At 37.6% G+C, this 26,407-nt stretch overlaps 1 protein-coding gene across 3 annotated transcripts; it reads right to left on the bottom strand.

Annotated features, from left to right (window-relative positions):
* Nucleotides 1-26,401, bottom strand: BROX (BRO1 domain and CAAX motif containing). Of its 3 annotated transcripts, none has more exons than XM_027768964.1 (13): nt 26,226-26,401; nt 23,932-24,076; nt 21,315-21,421; nt 20,681-20,777; nt 14,120-14,215; nt 12,951-13,023; nt 11,277-11,382; nt 9,517-9,606; nt 6,710-6,795; nt 5,715-5,796; nt 5,257-5,407; nt 3,690-3,849; nt 1-2,182 (listed from the first exon to the last, which is right to left on the bottom strand). In XM_027768964.1, exons 2-13 carry the CDS (start codon nt 24,030-24,032, stop codon nt 2,096-2,098), a joined length of 1,236 nt encoding a protein of 411 aa, XP_027624765.1. In that variant the 5' UTR covers nt 24,033-24,076; nt 26,226-26,401; the 3' UTR covers nt 1-2,095. The 3 variants fall into 3 exon arrangements, with proteins under 3 accessions (XP_027624765.1, XP_006170252.1, XP_006170253.1); XM_006170190.2 differs by having other exon boundaries at nt 23,932-24,048; XM_006170191.2 differs by lacking the exon at nt 26,226-26,401 and adding an exon at nt 25,762-25,832 and having other exon boundaries at nt 23,932-24,048.
* Between the last annotated feature and the right edge of the window lie 6 nt (nt 26,402-26,407).

The following is a 26,407-nucleotide window of genomic DNA, read 5'->3' as shown; positions in this document are numbered from 1 at the left end:
TGAAATCATCAGTAAAATTATTTTATTTTCATAAATAAAAAGATAACTCACTATACAAACAACACCTGTAGCAGAATATGTTAGCTGTCACTGCCTGGTATGAAATGCCTGCAAACACATAGTTACAGCTCTCTCTAACCTTCATGCAACCTCTCTACATTTGATAATTTCCCAAACCTTCCAACATCATTTCGGAAAACACTGCATATCCTGGGATATTTCAGTTACTCACTGTCATCTCTGCAGAGTCAACCGAGTATTCATTACCTGCTCATGGCAATGCTGCCCACCCTTAATTTACAGTAACACCAGCGTTTACTGCATTTTATAGAAGCACTGAGCACATTACACGTTTCCGTTTCATACACGGTAGTATAATCCACATAAAAGTCGATGTGTAAATTTAGTTACAAGGTTAGCAGTACTAGTACCTAAGATAAATCGGTCCCACAGGCAAAGAATACAAGTGCTGGCATCAAGCACTCTTTAAAGTTTTGTCAGAAAATGGCATACAGCAAACGGATGAGTAATTTTGTACTAAGAGTCACACTAAAGACAGTGAAATTTAATAAAGTATTTTTTCTTAGATGCCAGAATAAAATTAAGTGTCTGTTATTAACTTACCGATTTTGGAAACCGCTGCTTCAAATAGTAAAGGTTATACTATAAGCAGTAATTAGCATTTTCACATATTAACAGAAACACCTCAAAAATTCTATGTAGTTTCTTCAAAGGAGTATATGCCCTAATATACCGTTTAACTCATCTTTTATTTGAATGCAATACTGATTCAGATAGGTAAACCTAATCTTCATAATGAAATCTATATTCCTACTCCAAACCTTATGTAAATTTTACTATTTCTCAAAGGGTTGCTGTGTGAATTGAATGGTTTATCTCATTAAGTGGTCGGCGCCATGCCTTGTACATAGTAAGCTCTCAGTGTACACTATTATGATGATTTAAGTGAACCAATCTGTCATTTATAATAGGAAAGTTAGCTAATGCCCTAGGAGAATACTGAAAAATTAAATCTACAGACATGTGACTCTGCGTCCACTATTTCTCAAATCTGTGTATGTACTAAACTGTTTCAAATATTACAATCGAGTTACTGTATCTGTTCGTTCTCTATGATTTCACTATGGCCTTTGGCCTAAAGCAACACAATTCTGATAGAGTATGTATATTAGAAAACCATGTAAAAACAATGTACACTGAAATCAGGTAACAAAAGCATTTTCCTATTTCTTTAACAAAGTAGAGAGTTACCAGGTAATCCAGGACAACCTATTCTCATTTAAGTTTAAACTTTTTTCTTTACACCATGCAATATTTGATTTCTTCAAAAACATTTTCCGTTCTTACTATCTTCTTTTTATAGAAACATTAAGAGCCATTACAAAGTTCTGTCCTCTACGTAAAAAAACCATTAGAAAAGGTACTTGTAAAAATTGCTGTAGGGTTATGGAGACTAAATGAAGAACGAGATTACTATAATAGGGAAAAGTCCTTCAAGGTCTCAACAAACCTATAAACACTGGCATTTGAGTAAGTTACAGATTCTAATATTCCTAAGGGATTTGGTATGGAGGTTTTGCGATCTTGAGTGACTTTTTCCCCACCAGGAAAGATAAATGACTCAGACGTAACATGCATAGGTCGCAATTACTACAATGTCAGGGAAATAAACACGGTCTGTTAAAAAACTTATTCCTTTCATCCTTCTGGCTTTAAGAAAGAAGAAGGAAAATAGAACTGTGGAGACAGAAAATGAAATCACATGACTGGGGCCTACAGTGTATTAACCTGAAACTTGCTACTATCCAGTTGGTGGAGGGGGAATAACCCAACCTCCAAATACATCCATTATAGGCACAGTAAAATCTTTCAATGTTGTCCTGATTAAAAAGGTATGCAAGGAAACAGAGCATGAAACATCTCCACTGGATTAAAAATCAAGAACAAATAAACTGAAGGCATAATTCCTCTGAATGTAATAATTATTCTCTAGGTGTCAGATAAATCATTTTAAGAAATATGAACTGAAGTTCCATGATTCTTCCTATCTACCAGCAGAGCACTTCTAAGCGTTTCAGGAGATGTAGCATCCAGTATCCTTTTGAGGTTTGATATCTGGTTCTTTCACAGGTTTCACATCTTCTTCTGGTTTGGCTTTGGTCTAGGGAGAAAAAAACACAGGGTAAGTACAAAAACCAAGATTCGGAAAATAAACACTAGATCTTTCCCACTTTTAATTTTTAAAAGATGTGATATTAAACCACATAACAATGAGATTACAGAACTACCCCAGAATCTGTATGTCAACTGATTATAAGAAATGATTAGAGGGACCAGCAGTTGGAGTAATGGCTATGTCACTGGACTCCCATGTAGTTGACCGCAGTTTGAGTCCCAGACCTAGTGGCTTAAACTCACACCGGGCACGTGTGCGTGCGTGCCTAAGATCCTGAGAGGAGAATGGAGGAGAAGGTATTGCGGTGTGGCCATCCCCCATGGGAAGTGATTTTTCGCTTTCTGTCTCTCTGTCTCTCTTTCTGGTGAGTAAATGCGCCCTATAGCAAAAACCTCTCCCCTCTCCCCTCAAAAAAAGATTAAAAAGCTACATTTCAGTGAAGATGCAAACCTAGACTGGGAAGTAAACATCAAGGAAAGGGCACTCCTCCTCCACACTCTGTGGGGGAAGAAACTGAGTGATGAATCCATGCAAGTGGAACCTTATAGTTTGGAAAAAACTCATGATAGCAACAGGCTCCCTCGTTGGGCATTTAGAGACTGACTAGGACATAAAGATGCTTTTTAAAAGGAATAACTATTTTAGTTTGAAAAGAAAATTACATATAAACAGCCCAATTTCAAGAAAGCAGCTAGAGCTGCAAAAAATTCCCATTCTTATTGTCACAGTTCCTTAGCCTGTTGGTAGTTAAACCTCTATATTTCCACTCAATTCACCTTTAGATTTAGAACATCTACATGTACTGGGTTATCGGAAAAGTCATGATGTATTTTTGTATGCAAAAATTATTTTTCTGAGGATCTAAAACTTAGATATGAATGGGTATAAACATGCTTATTTTATCCCTCTATGACTTAAGGAATGCTGAAATTTGGTCAAATCTTGAAATACCTGACATATGCTAAACCAAAATGAACATAAACATGAATCTTTTTGGGACCAGCCGTTAGTGTAATGGCAATGTCGCTGGACTCCCATGTAGTCGACTGTGGTTCATGCTGGGTGCGTGTGAGTGCGTGCCCAAGATCCTGAAAGGAGAACAGAGGAGAAGGATTGTGGAGTGGCCATCACCCCTGGGGGGTGATTTTTCGCTTTCTGTCTCTCTCTGTCTGTCTGGCAAGCGCACGTGCCCTATAGCAAAAACCTCTTAAAAAAAAAAACCCATGAATCTTTTCTCCCATATTCTTCTTAAAGGAAGCACTAACAAGCTACCCAAAGACAATAACGTGCTGAAAACAATCCCAGTCAGTTATGTGGAAAAATCAGAAGACATTTAAGGCCCAGAGGTCTTTTCAGGCTGTTCCATGATTGCACTAAGCATTATAATTAATTAACACCAAGACAAACGTAAGTATCTATTTAAACAAAAAAATGCTAACTCTGAATTCTCTGTAGACTTTTGTGAATAGGAGGAAAATACTCCATCTCATACCGAGTCATCCTTGGGTCTCTTGGTGAGATCAAACGCAGCCAGCGCTTCTGGTGTCCAGTAAGCATTTGTAGGAGGAAATTCAAAAGGCACAGGCTCTACGAGACCATAATTTGCTTTTAGTTCCAGCTGTGGGGCTTCTGTTGGAATTTTTTGAAAGTAACTGTAAAAAGGAATTTAAGTGACAATTCATTCACTTACATAGTGACTATTCGAGTACATAATATGGAAGAGGTCCTAGCTGAGAAGATCACAATTTAATGATAAAATAAGATTTCTCTGACTTTCAGAGCTTACTTACTTAAGTCAGTAAGAAAGTCAAGAAACCTTGTCAATTACCATGCTATGTGACTGAAACTATGACTGATGCAGAAAGCTATAAGTAACACAAAAAAGAAGCAATTAGCCCAGAAATGGAGCTTCAGTGACTCTTTCCAAAGAAGTGATTAAAGAGGGCACAGGCATGTTCAAAGAAGCGAAAAGCCCAGGATAACCAAACTCAGACTATAAAGTGAAGAATGTAAGGAGAAAAAAGCAGGAACAAGACTGAGGAGGGACCAGCAGATGGCATAATGGTTACATTGCTCCCACGTAGTCGACCACAGTTCAAGTCCCAGACCCGGTAATTTAAAACACTCTGGGCGGAACCAGCAGTTAGCGTAATGGCTATGTCGCTGGACTCCCACGTAGTCGACTGCGGTTCGCGTCCCGGACCCAGTGGCTTAAAACTCATGCCGGGTGCATGTGCGTGCGTGCCCAAGATCCCAAGAGGAGAATGGAAGAGAAGGGATTGCAGTGTGACCATCCCCCCTGGGGGGTGATTTCTCGCTTTCTGTCTCTATGTCTCTCTCTGTCTGTCTGGCGAGCGCACGCGCCCTATAGTGAAAATCTCTCCAAAAAAAAAAAAAAAAAAAAACGCTCTGGGCATATGTGCGTGTCTGCCCAAAATCCCAAGAGGAGAAGGGACTGTGGTGTGGCTATAACCCCTGGGGTTTTTTTTGTGTCTCTATCTATCTCTTTAGCATGCACATGTGCCCTATAGCAAAAATCTCTCTTAAAATAAAAAAAATTAAAAAAAAAAAAGACTGAAGCTACCAACCTCCATAGGTGGTGATCTAAGTCTGAACAACAGTGATTTAACAATGGAATACTGCTGAAAGGACTAGAGAGTAATGAGAGAAAACTAATTTTCTTGCTTTACAGGTAGCTGAAACCAGGGTGAAATGAATATGCAAAGGAGTTGGGAAGACAAATAATATAGGCAGAAAGAATGGCAGGGAAACAAAATTAAGTTAAAATCAGGACAAAATGGGAGTATCCTGATAAAGTGGGTCATGGATGTTTAAACTTTAAATCTTCTATATGTACCTATCATAAGTAAAACTAAGTTAGGTTGTATACAACTCTTTATCACCAATTTAAAGAGAAAATGCTAAACTTAAGTGCATTTTAACATGAAATCTTTGACAACAGAGATGAACAAAAACTGTTATTACAAAAATATTAATATCTTAACATGATAATGATAAAACGTACTAATATTACTAAAATAGTATTAAGCTGTACTCACATAAACCCATTTTCTCTCTGACATTTTTCTAGAGTGTTCTTCACCAGGTTTCCAAGTTTCCTGAAGAACAAATGCCCTGAAGGTTTCACTGTCGGTCCAGGTCCTTTGGTTTCTCCATAGTCTTTGCATAGTGCTTCTGCCTTAGTATAAACTGCACGTGTAGGGGATACAAAATTGTTCGATTATGCTTAATAATGTCTTATTTGTAATACCCTAAAAAGTTTTAAAGCAGATACAGATTTTTATTGCTCCTTACTTAGTATAAGAGCAATATAAATAACACAGAGTGGAAGGTGGCTATCTCTGTAATTTAGGTTTTTAAAACTTTTTTTCTTTCCTCCAATTATTTCATCCATTCCCGGAACATAGGCAGAATCCCCATATTCACCTATTTATTCCCTCTGACGGTAAAACATTTGTTTCCAAAAGGGGAGTTACTATTTTGGCAAATTACTTACATTTTTCTGCTTCTTGAAGAGACCTGATTGCTTCACCACATTTATCACTAGCCAACAAAGTCTGACCATGATAACAGTAAGCCTGATAAAGGAAACACATTTTAATTCATTCTCTCCTCACATGAGGCTTTCCACTGTTATTGCTTTATATGTGTCAGATAAATAAATGCCTTTATCACTGTTTGAAGTGTCAAGTTTACTTGAGTAAAGCGATTCCCTCACTCTGTTCACATAAAAGGTGGAAAAATGTCAAGTTTTGAGTGAAAATAGCCTTGTAACCATGCTCTGAGAGCAAGAGTTATCTGCTCAAATTTGTTTTTAAAATGAGGACATAGTAGATAAAGGAGGAAATTGTGTTCATGCAGAGGAAGAGGGAGGAACTGTTTTGAGGTTAAGGACCAAAGAGGTTCTAAGAGAAATGTATCATCCTGAAAGTTTAGTCTGTAAATGGCTACATCAGTGCAGAGACTGAACACGGTACCTTTGAAAACAAATGATAAAGTCTAAGAAGTAAGAGTATTTACTTAGACCTGAAGAAAGTTTATTATTATTATATCTCTAACATGATATTCTAATTAACAAATTAAGGTTAGTAGATATAATAAACTGATAAGTAACTTCCATAACAGTGCTTTGTGATAGTTCTTTACCAGATATATCGTGTAGAATGCCTTGAGACCAGAGTCAGTGAGTATCTCTCTCCATGGACAGGATGAAACGACTGAGAGAATGCTCATAGCGTATGCAGAAGGTTCAAGCCTGAAAGTGGGCTTTGAACTAAATAGCATCACTATAACCCAGTTCTACAATTCTCCATCATCTCTTTCCATTGCTCTTTTGTTTAGTTCACAATGGCTGCAATGACTGTCAGTGAACATTTACTGAGAGTGGTCTATTATTTATCAAATGCTAATGAGGAGGCTTATGAATGACCTAGTACTCAAGGGGCTGGAAAGACAGTAATTTTCATTGTTTCTAGGGTTACAAATACTTACGTAAGCTGTGTAGAAACACATTTTCAAGTGAAGATATTTTCTCCATTTAGCAGAATAAGCAGGCTCCAAACTGGATAAAGTATGATCTAAAGTTACATTTTAAAAAGCAAAATATAATTTCACCCTCATTCACTAGAAGGCTTTCAGCTCATGTGATCTGCTCCTAAAAGCAGAATGCCATTCAAGTCTAAAACTCAAGTATTTACTAGGGACAAAAAAAATCCCCAAATGCCCTAAAAGTGATGTATTTTCCCATAGCTACATTTTAAGCTACATAATAAAACTGGTTAAATACCATGGTAACTTTTGATTTGGTGGTTAGTATAATGATAAAATAGATATGACCCAGAACTTACAAGTAAACACTGTATTATTTTGTACTTTAAAAATGTAATACAGCAATGCAAAGAGTAGTCTAAGTACCCAAGTGAGAAACACAGAAGGTACTCTCGTTTCATCTGCTCTCTTCATCAATCAATACTGTGTAACACACACACTTCCTCATTCACATAACCTTCTCCCAAAGGTGTCTCAAATTTACTTCTTCCTTCCCATTCTTCTCCTTATATCTTGGTTAAAATTTTCATTATTTCCTCAATACATGGTAAGACTTTCTTCCTTTTTTTTTTTAATTTAGTAGACCTTAACTGAGCAAAAATGATTCATTTCAAGCAGTACCCAGAATGGTTTCCAAGGAACTCCAGATAGTCACGTGGCAGGGTAACATTTATGTGCAAGAAAGGGAAAGTGGAGTACAAAAAATGAAAGTGAGGGAAAGAGGCAGAGAAATATTTGACGGGTTAAAGTCTGATGCTTGCCTGCACAAACAGTTTCTTCTGTAGTGTTGAAGAGTCGGCCTGCTACCACTCCTTCACAAAGCAAGACCATCTCTTACATTGTAACTACAGGGACCTTTCTTATATTCAAATCCAACCAAGCTAGACTTGCTTTATATCTAATGGATGCCAAATATCTACAGAATACAGGCCAAACTTCTTGGGCTCACAAACCAATTCCTTAGCTCTAACATGTATACTTTCTCAAACCTCATCTCCTATCACTCAGCCTTGGTTTAGCTAAGAACAACTGTGACAGCCCCAGAACGTACTAAATTTCATACTCTAAAGCTTCCAAGGAAATTTAAAACTTCTATTTAGATTTCAAAATAAGGCTAAAGCACCACCTTCTAGAAAGCCTTCTCTAGCATGCCTAGGTTGTTTGTGTTATTTCACTGCTGTAGCATCTCTTCTCATATAATAATTTGGTTATGTTTGTCTCCCTCCACCAGACATTCTATTTATCTCTACTAAGCAACTAAAATAATAACCACCTACTGTAGTTTGAATATGGTTCCCTAAAATTCATGAGCTGAAATTTGGTTGTCACAGGATTAACAGGATAAAAACTTTTAACTATGGGATTAAAGGGGGAGTTTCTGGGAGGTGATCATGATTAAGGCCATTAGGGTTGAATCCTAGTGGGTTTATAAGGAAAGGAAATGAGACAGACATAAGTTTTCTATCCTGCTGTAAGATGCTATGTGCTGCCCTGAGACTCTGTAGTCCCCACCAACAAGAATGTGGACGTCTGAAACTGTAAGTTAAATAAAATTTCTATTCTTATAAACCACCCAGTTTCAGGTATTTAGTTATTTGTGACAGAAAAATGGACTAAAACACTTCCGTAAATAGAAACATATGCACCTAAATAAGTGAATTTTAAAAACAATACACTAATCAGGAGAACTAAGTTTTAGTCTTAACCTTCCACCTGCTAGCAGTTCAATTAGGAACGGGGGAGGGCTTCTGTTTTCTCTTTCCTTCCACTGCTCTCATGTGCACACATGCACACTCTGGCATTAAAAAACATACACACAGGGACCAGCAGTTAACGTAATGGCTATGTCGCTGGACTCCCACACAGTCGACCACAGTTCGAGTCCCGGACCCAGTGGCTTAAACTCATGCCAGGCGCGTGTGTGTGCGTGCCCAAGATCTCGAGAGGAGAATGGAGGAGAAGGGATTGCAGCGTGGCCATCCCCTCTGGGGGGTGATTTCTCGCTTTTTGTCTCTCTGTCTCTGTCTGTCTGGCGAGCACACGCACCCTATAGCAAAAACCTCTCCAAAAAAAAAAACCCATACACATATACACACATGCAAATTATGGGCTGGTCACGTTGACTCTGGAATTCAATTTCTTGTCTAGATATAAATAATAACTATAAGGTTATTATCAAATCTCCCCATTCCTCTCTCCCCACAAAAAAATTAAAAGCAAAAAAGTTGTATCACTATATATGGCTAAAAAGTATAACATGAGAGACCAGAAAGGTGGCATGGTGAAAGTACTGGATTCCCATGGCTGAATGCAATCTGAGTTCCAGACCTGGCGGCTGGAAAATCATGCTGGGTGTGTGTGTGTGTGTGTGTGTGTGTGTGTGTGTGTGACCCAAATCCTGGAGAGTAATGGAGGAGAAGGGATTGTGCCATGGCACCCACCCTGGAGGGTGATTTCTCACATTTCATTTGTCTTTATCTCTCTGTCTCTGGTGAGCACACATGCCCTATGACAAAAACTTAAAATAAATGGGGGGAAAAAAAAAGAAATTTAATGAAGTACAGCATTGTACTTTCCCTTATATGTTATGCAGCATATTAGCTGTGAACAGCTTTAATTCCTTCTTTTTTTCATTTTAAATAAATAATAAAACAATCTGAGAACCTTTTTTGTTTTGTTCTCTGTTAAACTAAGAGCAAATAAATCTGAAAAATCTAAGAACTAAAAATATAACAGAATTATAAACTTACCAGCTTTCTGGTAGAAATTAGCTGTTTCATACGCCAGTGCAGCAATCAGTCCAGGAGCATGTTTTAATTCAATTGCTCGAGCAATTGTTACTATAATGAAAACAAGATAAATTGGACATATGGTTACATTTCCTTTCATTCACCTTACATTCAATTATATTAGCAAAACACTAACAAAATTGGAGAGAGTTTCATATAGCTTGTTAAAATTTTTAAAAAAATTTCCTATAGGGCATGTGTACTTGTTGGAAAGAGACAGAGAGAGAGAAGGAAGTGAGAAAGCTTCTTCCAGGGGGATGGCCACACCACAATCCCTTTAGCTCCATTCTCCTCTCAGGATTTTGGGGAGAGAGACAGACAGACAGAAACACACACACACACAAATGGGCATGTTTTCCAAGCTGCTGGGTCTGGGACCTGAACTGTGCAGTCAACCTTATAGGATCTTAACCACCACGCAGCCTGTGCCATGGTGTTAAAAATTTTAAGATAAAAAGATTTGGAAAATCAAAACATGAACTAATAAAACACAGAGCTTGTTGATTCTGATAAATTGTGCTTAAATAAATCATTAGCCAATTACAAAGTTAACCACAGAAAATTACTACTATCGAATAACACAACATAGTAGGAAATACTTTAAGAACACTGGAGTTTAGGGACAGCAGATGGAGTAATGATTATGCTGTTGGACTCTCATGTAGTCGAATGAGGTTCGAGTCCTGGACCCAGTGGCTTAAACTCATGCTGAGTGCATATGCGTGCATGCCCAAGATCCCAAAGAGGAGAAGGGATTACAGTGTGGCCATCCCCCCTGGGGGGTAATTTCTCACTTTCTGTCTCTCAGTCTCTTTCTGGCCAGTGCATGCGCCCTATAGAGAAAAACCTCTTCAAAAAAGAAAAAAGAAAACACTGGAATTTGAAATCAATTTTAAAAGTCTATGAAGTTTCTTTATTGTTTTCACATACTTTCCATTATTTCCTGGTGTTGAAAAGTGAAAACTTCAAGGTGAGAAAACAATGGAAGAGGAAAAAGAATGAGAACACAGAGAGGAAAACAATGAGTTAAAAAATTAATTTTGGGGTCAGTCAGTGGAGTGGTGATTAAGGTGGCTGGATCCCATAGGACTGACTGCATGGTTCAAGTCCTAGACTTAGCAACTTGAAAAACACAGCAGGTATGTGTGAGTGCATGCCCAACACCCCAAAAGGAGAAACAGAAGGAATTGTGGCTTGGCCACCCCCTTCTCACTTTCTCTCTGTCTCTCTCTGTAGTGAGTACTCAATACTATCTAGTAAAGATTTTTAAAAATTAATTCTATGTTGTCAGAAATGGCATGAAATCAAAATTCTCTTTGAAAGAGTCATTAACTGTAAGGACCTTTTCTGTTAAGAATGAATGAAATAAATGCTAAAGATAAAATTATTCCTCAGTATACATTTCTTGAAACCTGAAACCCAATTCCAGCTAATTCTAACTTTAAAATGAGAAATGCCAATGAAGACTTTCTTTAAAAAAAAAAATTGGGCACTGGCAGGTAGGGTGGTGGTTAGGGGTGCTGAACTCCCTCATGGCTGACCTTGGTTCAAGTCCTAGACTTGGTAGTTCTACTTTCCCTCTCTCTTTCTCACTGTCTTTTTTTCACTCTCTCTCTCTCTGTGTCTTTCTGGTGGAATTAAAATAAGGAAGGAAGGAAGAGAGGAAGAAAGGAAGGAAGATAAAATAATTCTTAAAAAATTTTTAACAGTATATAGGATACCTTCTTGAGCTTCAGCCTGACATTGGATAATATAAGCATCTATGAGCCGTGCCTCTAAATCTCTTCCTTTCTCTGCAGGTGTAATGAGTTTGGGGATATGACTTTCCTAAGTAAGAGAGAAAGAAAAAATAAAACTAAGCAAAATTTTATTTTAACCCTTTTAACTCAGTTGCTAGAGATGAAGAAAACAAGAGTTAGAAGATACTTAATAGAAATTTGGAGTACCAACAAAAACTATAAAAATAGGGAGCAATGTGGGGAACAGCAGGTGGTGTGGTGGTTAAGGCACTGGATACTCCCACATGGCCGACAACAGTTCGAGTCCTAAACCTGGTGGCTTGCTTTCTCGCTTCCTCTCTCTCTCTGTCTGTCTGACTCTCTCTGGTCAAATTAAAATAAATGAATGAATAAATACAATTAAATAATTCTTAAAAAAAAAAAAAATAGAGCAATGTAATAGGCTTACAGAGAACACAAGCATTTTTAAAACCAAGCATTTTTGCTATTTTTTTTTTTTGAGAGATTTTCGCTATAGGGCACGTGGGCACGTGCGCTCGCCAGACAGACAGAGAGAGACACAGAGACAGAAAGCGAGAAATCACCCCCCAGGGGGGATGGTCACGCCGCAATCCCTTCTCCTCCATTCTCCTCTCGGGATCTTGGGCACAAACGCACACGTGCCCGGCATGAGTTTTAAGCCACCGGGTCCACGACTCGAACCGCAGTCAATTACATGGGAGTCCAGCAACATAGCCATTACGCTAACTGCTGTAAAACCAAGCATTTTTAAGTATTAAAAATTCAAAAGCAAATTCTGTTCATAATTAATTGCTTAGATATGCAAGCCATACTTTCATCTCAGAAAATACTTAACTGAAATAGATGAACGAATAATTCCTGTTTGTATGATAGCCTGAGCTGTTCATCACATTAATAATTAAAGATATAAAGAAAACAATGCTACAATTTTATACCTAATTCAGGATCATAGCTTTTTAATCACCATAAAAATCATCTTATTTTACTGTGAAGAAACCTCCAATGTTCCCCAGGAAGTCTATGGTAAACAGTGGTTTAATTAGAATGCACTAGAGTGGAATTCCGGAAGACAGATTCTTGGTTTTTCTGGATAGGGTCTTGCTATATTTCCACTCTCCTATCTCAGCCTCCTGAGTAGCTGAGTCTATGAGTACGCACTACTATGCCTGGCTTGAACCTAGGCCTCTTCTGTGCAACGCCTGCAGAGCAGCAGTATCAACCAGTATAAGAAACACAAGAAGCACAATCTTTCTCCCAATTCCCATCAAATCCCTAGCAATTGAACATAACTGGAGTGCAAGACTGCCCCTCTAGTGTGTGCACAGAGAGTACAATCCGAAGTTGCCCTATTTTGAGAAATCACGACTCCTCCTGGAACTGCTGTAAAGAACAGTATGAAATGGCAAAAATCTTTTCTTTTCCCTCTTTTCCTAAGAGACAGAAAAATAAGTGGTATATTACAATCTGACTTTCCTAACTGTAAAGGTTTTGGTGAGACTAAAATGGAGACATTTAGCATTCAGTAATTGGTTGCATATGTCAATAAGGCATTTAACATAAGAAAAATATAATGAAAAACATGTTGTGCACCACCACAAGTTACTCAATAATTAAAACATTAATTTTTGTTTCTACCTTTAAATGTTTAAAAATCCCAGCTGCAATTTTTAAGCTTCGATGAACTTCTTTTGCTTCATCTTCTGTTATGCTGAAACATAGTTGCAACATTAGTTAGAGGATGAATCCTATTTCTAGTATTAAAACAAACAACTAATGCATTAGTGTAAAGCCGAAATAGTCATTTGTGTTTCTCAACAATTTTCCTCCTTCAGAAAAATCTAATTTTGACACTTAAAGAAAGTAACAAATACACATGAAAAACATCCGAAGAAAAGATACAAATGAAAAAAAAAGAGATCCTAACTAGAGGTAAACTGCTACCAAGTCTTCGTTTTTCCTCTCAGAACAGAAAATACCATTCCTTACTGCATGCTCACTTACAAACCACATGCACATACAATGGTGGTTAAACTCACTCCCCTGTTCTTGTTTCATCACTTAGAGATCATTTTACACCATATATATACAATTAAATGGTTGTATATTATTCTATGTATGTATAGGCCATAACTAATTTGCCAGTTTTGTATCGCTAGTTATCCACTTTAGCTACTGTAAAAATTATACTTCATTTTATTTTGCAGTTCTTTAATCTTTCAAACTATCTTTTCACATATTTCTGCATAGTAGAGTTTCCAAAATTCACTCTACATAGACAGCTTTAAAAATACAATTTCTCAGACTTAACCCCAAAGAGTGAGAAAATCTGGGATGGGGTCCAAAATTTGTATTTTTAGAAAAGCCTTTTGTATTTCTTTTTCTGTGACTTGCTATTTACGGCCTTTGATTATTTTCTATTGATATAATAGTCTGTTAATTTGTAAGAGTATACATTATAAAAATAAATAATTTATCACATTCATTGCAATGTTTCTGACCAAACCTGGCATTTGTTTTTGAACTTTGTTTATGGCACTTTAATGTAGTCAAATATTCAGTCTTTTTCTTTACAGTTTCTTAGTTCAGTGTCCTATTTAGAAAGATCTCCCACATGACAAAGCTTATTAATTTCTTTTCCCTCTTAAAGACAAGCTTCATAATTCTGATATTTGGAATATTAACATTACGAAACAATCTGTCACTTACCCACAGTGGTACTTCTTAATCAGTATCCTATTAAGTAATATACCTCCATATATTTAAAAAATAACACACATGCATATAACCCTCCCCTTGCAACTTACTTTTCTTTTCCAGCAAGTCTTGATGCATACTTGGTATACCATAAAGCTACATTAAATCCCATGGAAATTAATTCAAAAACAGCATCTTGTTGGGCACTGGAATTAATAAAATTACTATTTAGTTCCATCAATGATGAGACATTGCTACATGAAGCCTATTTGACATCTGATCAAAAATTACAGAACTATATACTAACTTATTTATATAAAAGTGGTTCTTCTGTGTAATGCATAGTTTGGAGGTAAGACACACAGGTTAATTTTCAATAAATGGTTAAATATAATGGCCCATTGTGTAATATATACTACATAACAATGACGAAAGAACAGTAGTTCCCAAAGTTTATTGCACATAGATGAGCTTTACAGATTTCTGAGACTTAACTTCAGAGAGGCAGAAACTCTGGGTTGGGGCCTGGAATCTGTATTTTTTCTAAAGTATTCAGTTGATTCTAAAATGCAGTTCTTATACTACATTTAAAAGGGGGGGGGAATTCAGAGGTATGCCAGCCCTACATGGCTGGCCATGATTTGAATCCAGGCCCAAGTCGCTGGGCATAAGGGTGTACATGCCTCAAATTGTGAAAATAGGGAGAAATGAAAGATATGGGACTGAGACATGATCAAGCTCCATCAGGAGGCAGGAGGGTGTTCTCCCTCTCTCTCTGGTGAACACACATACCCTCTAGCAATTAAAAAAAAAAAGAGGGGAGATTCAGAAGAGAGATTATTTCAGGCTACAATGATTAAAGAAGGCTTAAAAGTATATTTTAAAAAATCCAAATTGTGCCTTGACAGATGACCAGAAGGGAAGTAGGAGGACATCCCAGGTGGGCGAATGATGCTGTCAAAGCACAGGAAAGTGCCATTTTTCTCATATAAGTGGCCTGGCCAGCGTGATGGGTGCAGATGGTATATAGAAAGACGCAAGAAAAAGAAGGACAAAAGCCAAGCTGACAGTAAACTGTGAAGGACTTTGAATATCAATCCAATTAGAACTGCATGAAGTCCTCCCATCCAGGCAGAAGAAGCCACAGGCCTTCAGGACAAGGTTCCACATGGCTACTGTGAACTAGATTTTTAAGGGAATGAAGACTTTCTACTAATAATTCAGCCTCCAACAAAAGAGCTAGCGGCAGAAGAAGCCACGGGCCTTCAGGATAAGGTTCCACATGGCTACTGTGAACTAGATTTTTAAGGGAATGAAGACTTTCTACTAATAATTCAGCCTCCAACAAAAGAGCTAGCGGTAGGGAGCCCCCCTCTGCGCCCCCAGCCTTCTCTCTCGGTCTCTCAGTTCCTGTCTCTCCCTGCTTCTGTCTTCCCTTTTTTTTGGGTAATATTTCCTTTTTACCCCCCCTTTTTTTTTTAAAAAAAAAGGTCCAGTTTTTCTCTGGCTCTTAGCTCCACCTTCTTTCTTGTTAATTTTCACTCTGCTCCTCCCATCCAGGCAGAAGAAGCCACGGGCCTTCAGGACAAGGTTCCACATGGCTACTGTGAACTAGCGCAGTTTTGTATTTTTGTATTTTGTATTTTGTGAATTTTTTTAAAAAAAGAACAGTAATTACAAATTTTTAATTTTTTAATTTTTTTTGTCTTTTTTTCTCTTTTTTCTGTCTCGTTTTCTTTTTTCTTGTCTCTTCACTCTCCAATATCCTTTCAGTGTGTTTTTAGACAGATCTAAGATCACTGTAGCTAAACATTCAAATACTAATAGGGTTGAAATATTCCCCACTATCTTCTGAATCTGCTGCACCAGCAAGCACAATAGAACAGCAAAGAGATTCTGGATCACCTCTGTCTGCTTGCTCCTTAACATTAAGGCTGAACCTCCAGAATTTGAAAGAAAACACAACATTCATCAGATGACAAGAAATCACCGCCGGATCACGAGAAACATGGGAAAACAAGAAAATACCTCTCCTCCTAGGGAAAAGAGTAACTCTTCATCCACAAGCAGTTCGGTGAAAATCATGGAAATGTCTGATAAGGAATTCAGATCATTCATAATGTCTAAGCTAACAGAGATGGAAGAGAAGAGAGATAATGAACTACTAAAGAGAAAGGAGAAAGAGATTGACGAGTTCCAAGAGATGAGGAAATTCCTGCAAGATCTAAAAGTGGAATTACACACTTTACAAAAGACTCAAACCGAACTGCTAGAGATGAAGTCTATAATACAAGAAGTCAAAATCTCCCTGGAAAGCATTAAAAGCAGACTAGATCATTCAGAAAATAGAATCTCAGATGTAGAGGAGAAAATGGCTGGCCTAGAAAAATCCACCATGAAGGCTGAGAAAATGGCACAAAAATTTGAGAATAATATGCGAGAAGTACTGGATACCATCAAACGTCCAAATATCCGGATAATTGGCATTCCAGAAGGTGAGGAAACCCATAAGGGCATTGATAATCTATTCCAGGAAATCCTGCAAGAAAACTTTCCAAACCTAGAGAGGCATTCAAAGATCCAGTCCCAGGAAATACAACGGACCCCAAATAGAATCAACCCTAGAAGATCTTCTCCAAGACACATTATAGCCAGGTTGACCAAAACTGCAGACAAAGACAAGATACTAAGATTAGCAAGAGAAAAACATCAAGTTACCTACAAAGGACATCCCATCAGGCTAACAGCAGATCTCTCATCAGAAACAATAAAAGCGAGGAGAGAATGGGAAAATATATTCCAAGTGTTAAGAGAGAAGCAGTTTCAGCCAAGAATACTGTATCCGGCAAGATTATCTTTCAGGTGGGAAGAAAAGACAAGAACATTCTCAGATAAACAAAACCTGAAAGAATTTACCAGCACCAGACCAGACCTCCAAGAAGTTCTCAAGGATGTGCTGTATCAGGAAAACTAAACGCAGATACATGGAAATAAGAGTCCAAAAACTGAGAAAGTAGCTAACTTAATCATAGGGACAAGTCTGGAGTTGAATACTATATCCCAGAATTTAATCAGGAAAATTGAACCAGAACAGAAGATAAAAGTATATGAGACTGATAGGTTCATGCACCTACCATTTGAACAGAATCCTAACCTGTTTCCGGGCTTTAAGCAAAGTTCCTTGGCGGTTCTTTGATTTAAGTTAAAACTGGTTTTCTTAGTAGTAACGAGTGAACTCACCTTTGAAAGTAGTTAGGTTATGTAGGAAATTGTGTGATCAATGCAATGTGGGTGGGAAGGGAATGGAGGACAATTTTGGACACTGGAGGTGGTGTGAGAGGAGGGTGGGAAGGGACAGAGGGTCAGAAAGAGGGGTGGAAATAATTCTAGCAACTAGAATTGGAAATTTATTTTTTTTGTAATGTGCATGATTGAGTCACTATGCAGTGTGTACTGGATGGGAGATCACATTTTGTGTGCTGTGATGATGCCTAGGGAAGGAATGTAAATTGAGTTACAAAAAAAAGTTTCAGGAAAAAAATATATATCTATTCAATGACTGCAGTAGGATATGTAGCCCCAGTTAGGTGCTACTTTATAGGATGCATAAAGTTAGACTTGTGCTCATGGAAATGTGTGTGTCACATGTGTTTGCTAGGAAGGTATTTGGATTGATGAGGGTCTTTGGTGATTCAATAAAATGTGGGGGGGAAAATGGTATAGAAAGCAAACATAGATAACAGAGACAGTGTGGGAGTAGAACAGGAGGTGGCAGAGGGGAAGAGATAGGGAACCAAGGATGGGGGGAAAAAAGCAAAACATACAGAAAACAAGAAATGGAAGATCATTTGCTAATAACATGTTTGTTGATGTGCTTGATTGAGACAATACACAGTGTACTCTGGATGGAAAATCTCATTTTGTATGCTGTGATGTACAGTGAATGAATGCAAATAAATTGGAAAAAAAAAATAAATTCAGATTAAAAAAAAAAAAAAAAGAAAGAAACTTATGCCACAAATTAGAGCTTGTTACTATTGTAAGGGAAGACTCAACTGGAAAATTCAAGGAGTTAAAATTTGTTCATAACTTATCTCAACTTTTGAAAAATGTAATCCCTTATAAATCCCTATAGCTTAAAAAATTTTACTACAGCTATGTAAAATATTGGTTGAGATCTGTTTTTCCTTTTACCACATATTGTAAACTAAAAGGCTCAATAAAAATGTATCTATTGTCTGGAAAAAAATTAAAAAACAAAAGAACTGCATGAAGAGAAAGATCTTGCAAACAAGTATAGTTTATACCTTGTTTCTTTCAGATTCTATTACTAGGTATGACATAAATGAGAAAATATATTAAAAAAAGGTATCAATACCAATATATATTCACCATCATTCCATTTTTATAAGAGCCTGAAAATTCCTCAGACATTCTCTCCTTTATCTCAAAGCAGAAGTAACATACTTATTTTACACTTGTAAATATGACTTACAGAAAAGTTAGCCCAAGGAAAAAAGAAACTAGAACCCTGACTTTACTTTGTAGTTTTTATTTCATTGTCATCTCTGTCTTACCAGAAATGGAGATATGAGTTATAAATAAACTTTTTAAAACAGTTTGTCTATGTATTCAACTTAATACAAAGTTTAACAGTGTGCTGTTTTCAGCATTGAGAACTTGCAAATGAATTACATGTGGTGACCTATGGGCTTATCTAATTTATAACTTTATCTTTAATTAATGAGACAGTTTTCCTAATTTATGTGAAGCCCCAGGAATAACCCTCTCTTTCTTTTCACCCATTTTTTAAAATTTAAAGCTGCCTTATTCCAAAATACTCCATTTCTATGGCACCACATCTAAGTATTCGCTGAAGTATGTATAGTTGAAAAAGTGTTTGTCAGAACAGGTATACTCACAGTACAATTTCTGTGGAACAAGTAGCATTCAAACACAAAGTAACCTAGACTTCTCACATGTGCTGAATATTCAGTATTAATTAAGGTCTTCATCACATAAATTTTCACTGTCTCATAAACATACTGGAAAAATGTTAAATAGCTTTCTATTATATAGAAATGAAACTGGTATGGGGGAGGAGAAAAGTGCCACATTTATATAATGCAAAATATCTTGCAATTTAAGTTTTGTAATGTAATAATGATAAAGAGGTCTGATTGAAAAAAATATTTTTTTAATTAAAAAAAAAATCCTTAATTTTGGATGAAAAACAAAAGTGTCACATTAAAAACCAGAAGAGTGAAGTGCTGGAAAACTTTAGTATTCCAGAGTATTAACATCTGGAAAGGATCCACAGTCCTGACTTCCTATCCCACTGCGGTATTCTACATACACTACTCCTAAGGAAGGAAGGAAGCTATCAGTGAATGTCTTACCAGATACCTGACATTTTATTACCCACTTAACAGAAATGTTCTTATTTTGTTCCTCACAAAATCCTGTAACTCAAATATACAGTTGAAAAAGTAGATGTCCCCTCAGTTGAACACCAGGGTTGATTTAAATACATATAAATCTAACGTTCAGACTCTTTCCATTATAGTGTGTGGCCTGCCTGCTCTGATCTTTTAATAGTCTCAAATTCCTTCCTATTTCTATAAAGTAGTAATTCTAAAATAAACCGAGTAAAGGTAGATGAGCATTTAAGTAATCTAATGTTAAAATGTTAGCACCAGGCCTGCCCTGTGCACAGTGGGTAAGCACTGTGCAAAGGAGAATGGATTCCACAAGGCCAAGCGGGGTTTGAATTCTAGCTCGGGTGTGTGCCCAGGATCCTGACAGGAAGGAGAAGTGGAAGAAGGAGGACTGTGACCTGATCAGATCCCACTGGGAGCTGCTTTCTCTCTCTCGCTCTCTCTCTCTCTCTTTCTCAAGTGCACACACTCTTATGAATAAAGAAAAAAATGTAGCACCATTATGATTTGTTACCTGTTAAAATTAGATCTACTGTCAACAGTTTCAAGTGACTGCAGAGAAAGCTCTGAGGGAAGTTTTTGAAAACAGCAGAAATAATGAACAGAAATAGGAAGAAAACAAATATTGTGAATAGCATATGAAACTGGGCAGAGGAGGAGAGAGAAAGACTAAAGATACCTTACCTATCTATCTGAAAAAAGAAAAGTAAGAGAGAAACCAAATTTCTTAGTTTAAACATAGTCAAAGACAAAATGTCAGATTTGGGTTCTCAGTTCCTAAACTATTCTTCGTGTGTTATTAAAAGTTGAAGCTGTTCAATTCTACTTAACACATATACTACTCTCAAAAACAAATCTGGTCTGGAAAAAACAAATTGTATTTTTACTAAATAGTATACATTAGGATTTAGGTCAAATGCTTTTAATTAATTTCCTGATGAGAGAAAATGCTGATAAGACCTGTATTTTTCTTTTTTTAAATACAGAAGCCATGAATTAACCATTGGCTAAATAGTTAATAACTGGTTTGGGGCTGGCAGATGATGTGGTAGCTGAGGCGTTGGACTCTCACATGGCTGACCGCAGTTTTGAGTCCCAGATCTGGTGGCTTGGTTTCTCACTTTCCCTTTCTCTCTCTTTCTCTATGGTCAAATTAAATAATAATCCTCATCATAATAATAACAAATAAAATAATACCTGGCTTCAATTTAGTACTAGGTGAGCATTGCTTACCTTGGAACCTGTCCTTGTAATGTATCAGTCCACTTGAAATTTTGAATATAACGTAATTTGCTTTCTTGGGTGGATTCATCCAATGAATTTATGAAACCTATTTTAGAAGAGATATCAAGTGTTCTATTTAGAAAAGTTTTCAGATGGTTACTTTTGCAGGTGTCTAAACAAAATCTCTAACCCTTTCTACATCACACCTGCTCTTGAGTTAACATGGAATATGTACACATTTAATTTTCATAGATTACATATAACGCTTACATTCTCATATCTCTGAAACTCAAGTGTACCAAAGAAAACAGCCAAAAAAACTATTCAAATATGGAAAAGTGTAAGATTTAAATGTGAACTTCTGCACCATTGCTTTATAAACTTTATTTATTTCTTCCATGACAGAAACAGTATTTCAAGAGAGTCCTGACTTATGATCCACTGTCTGTATTCAGCCACCCTGGACCATGGGCATGCATGTGGTCAACATTCTCAAGGAGTTATCCAGACCTGAACTAGGAACCTTCCTACATAGGATTGCCTTACAGAGTGTTGCATTTTACCACTGCCCCACTGTCTGGCCCTAACACAGTTTTTTTTTTTTTTTTTTAAGAAAACTCAGGAGTTCATATAAGTAACTAACCTTGTAAAAGTGAAAAATATGAATCTGCAGCATTCTTCATCGTTTCTGGATTACAGCTCAAATCAGTGAACAGTTCAAGAAGTCGTGCCCTGGATGATCTCAACTCACTTGCACAAGACAGAAATAAATAGTAAAGTAAGCTATGCTATTACAATGAGTCTGTGTAAAAGCAGCTTAAAGGTTTCGATGTAAAAATGGCTTAAAGGTGTCAATATAAAAGCTTTAAAACACTGCACACATATACACACTTCCTTTAATGTATACCAAATACATGGGAATTAATTAAATTAGGACTAATACTAGACATAAATGAAATTTCTAGTAACAATTGTTTTAAAAGTTGTACTTAAATAAGCTCAATTAAAGGAGAAAATTGTGGATATAATTATATAAAAAAAACATACGACACATTTTATAAAACATACGAAACAAATAGGCTCTGTTCTGTAGCACAGCGGCAATGTGCAATTCAAGAGAAGCCAGATCCCACATGACAACCAACTAGTATAGTTACAGTCATTTCAGAATGATAGAATTTGAGAAAGATGTACCTGAGAACTATCTAACTTAGGCTGTTAATTTGTTAGATTAAGAATTAGGGGGACCAGCAATTGGCGTAATGGCTACGTTGCTGGACTCCCATGTAGTCAACCGTGGTTCGAGTGCCGGGAGTGTGTGCGTGTGTGCCCAGGATCCCGAGAGGAGAATGGAGAAGAAGGGACTGCAGCATGACCATCCCCCCTGGGGGGGTGTGATTTCTCGCTTTCTGTCTCTCTGTCTCTGTCTTTCTGGAGAGCGCACATGCCCTATAGCAAAAAAACCTCTCCGCAAAAAAAAGAAGAAATATGACTAAATGAGTTAAGGAACTGGCCCACTGCTAGAGATAGAAGAGTGAAACAAAGATGAGCCTCTAGGGTTGGCAAACTCCAAGTGGTAACTTGTCTGTATGGCCATAGCTTATTTTTCTTTAAGGCTCAAACTAAGAATTGTTTTTACCTTTTAAAGGGTTGTTAAAATGAACAAAGAAAAATTAACACCAGTAACTGTAGTTCACAAAGCTTAAAATATTTACTAGACAGCCCTTTATAGAAAAGTTTGCTGACCACTGTTCTATAGCTCAATAAACTAATTTTACCTTTTGCTCCAATCACCACGTCTCACAAAATAGCAACTCTCCTGATTTTCCCTTACACCTAAGTACCAATGTCTTAGTCATTTTGGTTCTATAAGCTGAATAGACTGAATCCTTTTCAACATCTTAAGAGCAAATCAGGTCAGTCGACTCCTTTGAAATATCTTTTGCAACCAATTCTTTTCTTTGAGTCAAAATGCTTTACTCACTGATCCTACAACAAAGGTTTTCCTGAGAGAAATGACATTCTTCTTTCCCCTCTTCAGAGATCCTAAAAGACTTTCTGTAAAGGTCTGGATAGTAATTATTTCAGCCTTTGCAGGTTTTAAGGTTTCTATTGGGATGCTTCAAGTCTACTTTTATAGAGAAAACACAACCAGAGGTAGCCATAGACGATATGTAAATAAGTGTGGGGCTGGCAGTGTTCCAATAGAACTTTATTAAAATAAAAAAAATAGTGAGACCAGCAGATGGCATAATGGCTATGTCGCTGGACTCCCATGCAGTCGACAACAGTCTGAATACCAGAACCAGCAGCTTAAAATTCATGCTGGGCATTGTGTGTGCGTGCCTGCCCAAAATCCTAAAAGGAGAATGGAAGAGAAACGACTGTGGCATAGCCATTTTGCTTGGGGGGCAATTTCTAGCTTTCTGTCTGTTTCTGTCTCTCCAGTGACTACACGTGCCCTATATAGAGCAAAAATCTCCCTCTCTCTCTCTCTCTCTCAAAAAAAAAAAAAAAAAAGAAAACAAATGGTAAGTCAAGTTTGCATGGCACAGTTTGCCAACCCTGATTTAAGCCACATAGTATATATATATATTTTTTTTGGAGAGGTTTTCACTATAGGGCGTGTGCGCTCGCCAGACAGACAGAGACATAGAGACAGAAAGCGAGAAATCACCCCCCAGGGGGGATGGTCACGCCGCAATCCCTTCTCCTCCATTCTCCTCTTGGGATCTTGGGCACGCACGCACATGCACCTGGCATGAGTTTTAAGCCACCGGGTCCAGGACGCGAACTGCGGTCAACTACGTGGGAGTCCAGCAACATAGTCATTATGCTAACTGCTGGTTCCATCCACACAGTATATTTTAAAAGCAGCTCAAGTCCCTTCTCCTATATGAACATTTTGAAAGTCATCCCTGGTCAACAGGAAAGTAGCCCTGTTCTGAATTTAATAAATTTACTATCTGGCCAACTAGTAACATGCTACTTCAAGGAGTCTCTTATATTGTTATACTCTTTAGCTTAATTCTTTTATTGTGATTGCTTTAGACTCTCTGGGACTCATTTACTGAACTAAAATTATGGACCCTGACTGGAAAAATTTAAAATATGACAACTCTTCACATATTATTCACAAATTTGTAAGGAGTCTAAGGCTAAGAACAATGTGTTACATACTTCTGTATCACTCATGGAATCAAAAAAACTACTTGACTCCAAGCGCAGATCAATCAAGACTTAAGTTCCATAAAACTTACTTGCAAATTTTAGAAGCAGAAGGGCCACTGGCTACACCATAGTAGTTAAAAGACACCGGAGCTGTGGCTTTTAATGGGTTCCTATGAAACCAATGGGTCATTTTCTCCAGATGTTTTCTATAGATAAAAAAGAAATGTAAAAAACTTAAAAACAGTTAATAAATGTAAATAGCATAAAATTATTTTTAAAAATTTACTACAGTATTTTACATATAAAGTATTTGACATAAAACATACATACAGAAATAAAATGTTTCACTGCCACAAATCAATCTTGTTTTAATTGACTGCCTATTTATGGTAGTCTATGTACAGATTAAGACCTATTAAAAAAACAAACAAACAGCTTTTGCATGTTTGCCCACAGTAACTTCAATGTCAATGTTACTGAGGTAGTAAGGTTTAAACTTTAACGTGCATAAAAATCACCTAGAGGTTGTGCGGTCTTGTTAAAATGCAGATTCTATAGGTAATTCAGTAGTATGGGATAGGACCTAAGATGCTGATGTTGCTGATCCCCATGTTATACTTTTGAGCAGCAAATTTCTGGCCTTTGGTGGAATAGCTGAGTGAGAAGGAAACAAGACCAGATGAATGTAATTTCCAAAACGGGTTCAAACTGTGACCCTTATTTACACTCCTAGAGCTACCTAAAATAAACAGATTTTAAGTTAATTATTCTTCCCATGTATTGCTGACACAAATGAACTAGTTATAACATGTATTCTATGACAAATACATTTTTAGTAAGAATCAATTATCTTAAAAGACCAAAAAAAAAAAAAATTGAAAACTACCTAAGTAAAATTCCAACATAAAAAAATTAAGTTCTGGGGCCAGCATGTGGTGAAGTGGTTAAGGGTGCTGGTCTCCCACATGGCCGACCACTGTTCAAGTCCCGGACCTGGCGGCTTGCTTTCTCACTTTCTCTCCTCTCTCTGTCCTTCTCTGGTCAATTAAAGTAAATAAATAAATGAAGTTAAATAATTCTTTTGAAAAAATTAAGTTCTAAACCTTATAGGCAAAAAAAAAAAAAAAAAAACTGTATGTCTCTTGCCTAAATATCTCCAGGTGGATAGTGCAGATAATACAGCTAAGAGTAGCTGAAAACTTAAACACGGCAGTTATATTACAGAAAGCAATGCAGGAAAAAATTCTGATAAGGTGTACTTAATATGAAGGCATTATACAAGGTTTTTTCTTATTAGAAAAATAACGTGGGTTCTGTTACAAAATACCGATGTTAAACACTCCTTTATGATACTTACTTATTCATGATAAAACCGGTTTTAGCAAACACCAGATAGTTAATGAATAATGTATTGTGTACCCAAAGGAAAATTAGGTAGGTTCATTTATGACTCAAAACATTGAACACGTCCTTGAAAATAAAATCTAAACATCTTCCATGTAAACCTCCTTTATAGCCTAAGTAAATATATCACCTACGTGCTTAATTGAGCCTTCTAGAGAGAATGCCATACTTACACCTGACTTTGTGAAAGCAAATTTTCTACAAATACTTCTTTTGAAGCGCTTCCCACTCCCTAAGTGAAAACGTCCTAAGTTTTGTGTATCTTTGCTTCAGGAACCAAACCCATGAAGTATTTGGTCCTCTGTCCCTGCCCCATTTTTGCCCTTTTGCGACGAGGGATACGCAAGGTGGGGTGGAAGAACGACACACCCACCCGCAGGTGCCAGGCTGCCTTCAGAGCCACCAGAACAACAAGCAGATCCAGGCTGCCACTTAACGCACCCGCACACGGCGCCTCTGATTTCGGACAAACGCCCCCCTACTCTGGAGGCACCAGGTGCCCCCCAGGACCCTACCTGAGGGCCGCTCCCGAGAGCTCAGCGTCTACTTCCTGTTTACCACCCAGGCTCTTCCTCCTGTGCCGGGCCGGTTCAGACGGCGGGCGGCAACCCGGCGCATGCGCCAACCTAGGGCGCCCCTCTCTTTCCAACAGGCATTTTTGTGGAAAGCCCATAGTATCAACCTGCGAGAGGCGGGCAAGACGACTGCCGAACGCACCCCCTTTTAGCTTGTTATTATGAGACCTCCAACAGCCAATGGAGACGCAGGGCAGGGGATTCGGCGAATCTAGCTGTTAATACCATTAACTCGCGGGGCCAATATGGATTTTTTCTTTCGTTTGTTTAAAGGCATTAAGAGACTTTTTTGGACCACTATGCAAAGGTTTATGGAAACTGGTGTAAAAGCGAATGTCTCTCTTAGAACTCCGGGGAAACGACAGGGATATTAGGGGGCGACGCCCAACTTCTGACAGCCTTACCGGGATCCTCAGAGTCTGTACGGCAGTCCTCTCGAAAGAAGAAAGGCAGTGTCGGCGTCCGCAGTGACTAGAGGAGGGAGCCGGAGGACAGAGACTACAGAGCCCGAGCGATAAGACACCGGGCGGGGGCCGAGCCGGAGTCACGTGGCCCGCCGGCCATGACAATTACCGAGGCGGGCGGG

This window comes from Tupaia chinensis, unplaced genomic scaffold (assembly GCF_000334495.1).
Source record: "Tupaia chinensis unplaced genomic scaffold, TupChi_1.0 Scaffold148108_1, whole genome shotgun sequence".
Taxonomy (NCBI): domain Eukaryota; kingdom Metazoa; phylum Chordata; class Mammalia; order Scandentia; family Tupaiidae; genus Tupaia; species Tupaia belangeri.
Note: the sequence above shows the minus strand (reverse complement) of the source record. Positions and strands in the feature narration are given on the sequence as shown.

Bases quoted from the DNA above. Each gene is read 5' to 3' on its own strand.
- BROX (XM_027768964.1), bottom strand. From the start codon at position 24,032: ATGACCCATTGGTTTCATAGGAACCCATTAAAAGCCACAGCTCCGGTG. The intron at 20,778-21,314 runs GTTAGTTACTTA...CTTCTAAAATAG, and splicing joins ATATTTTTCACTTTTACAAG to GTTTCATAAATTCATTGGAT. The intron at 5,797-6,709 runs GTAAGTATTTGT...TTCCTTTATCAG, and splicing joins TGTGTTTCTACACAGCTTAC to GCTTACTGTTATCATGGTCA.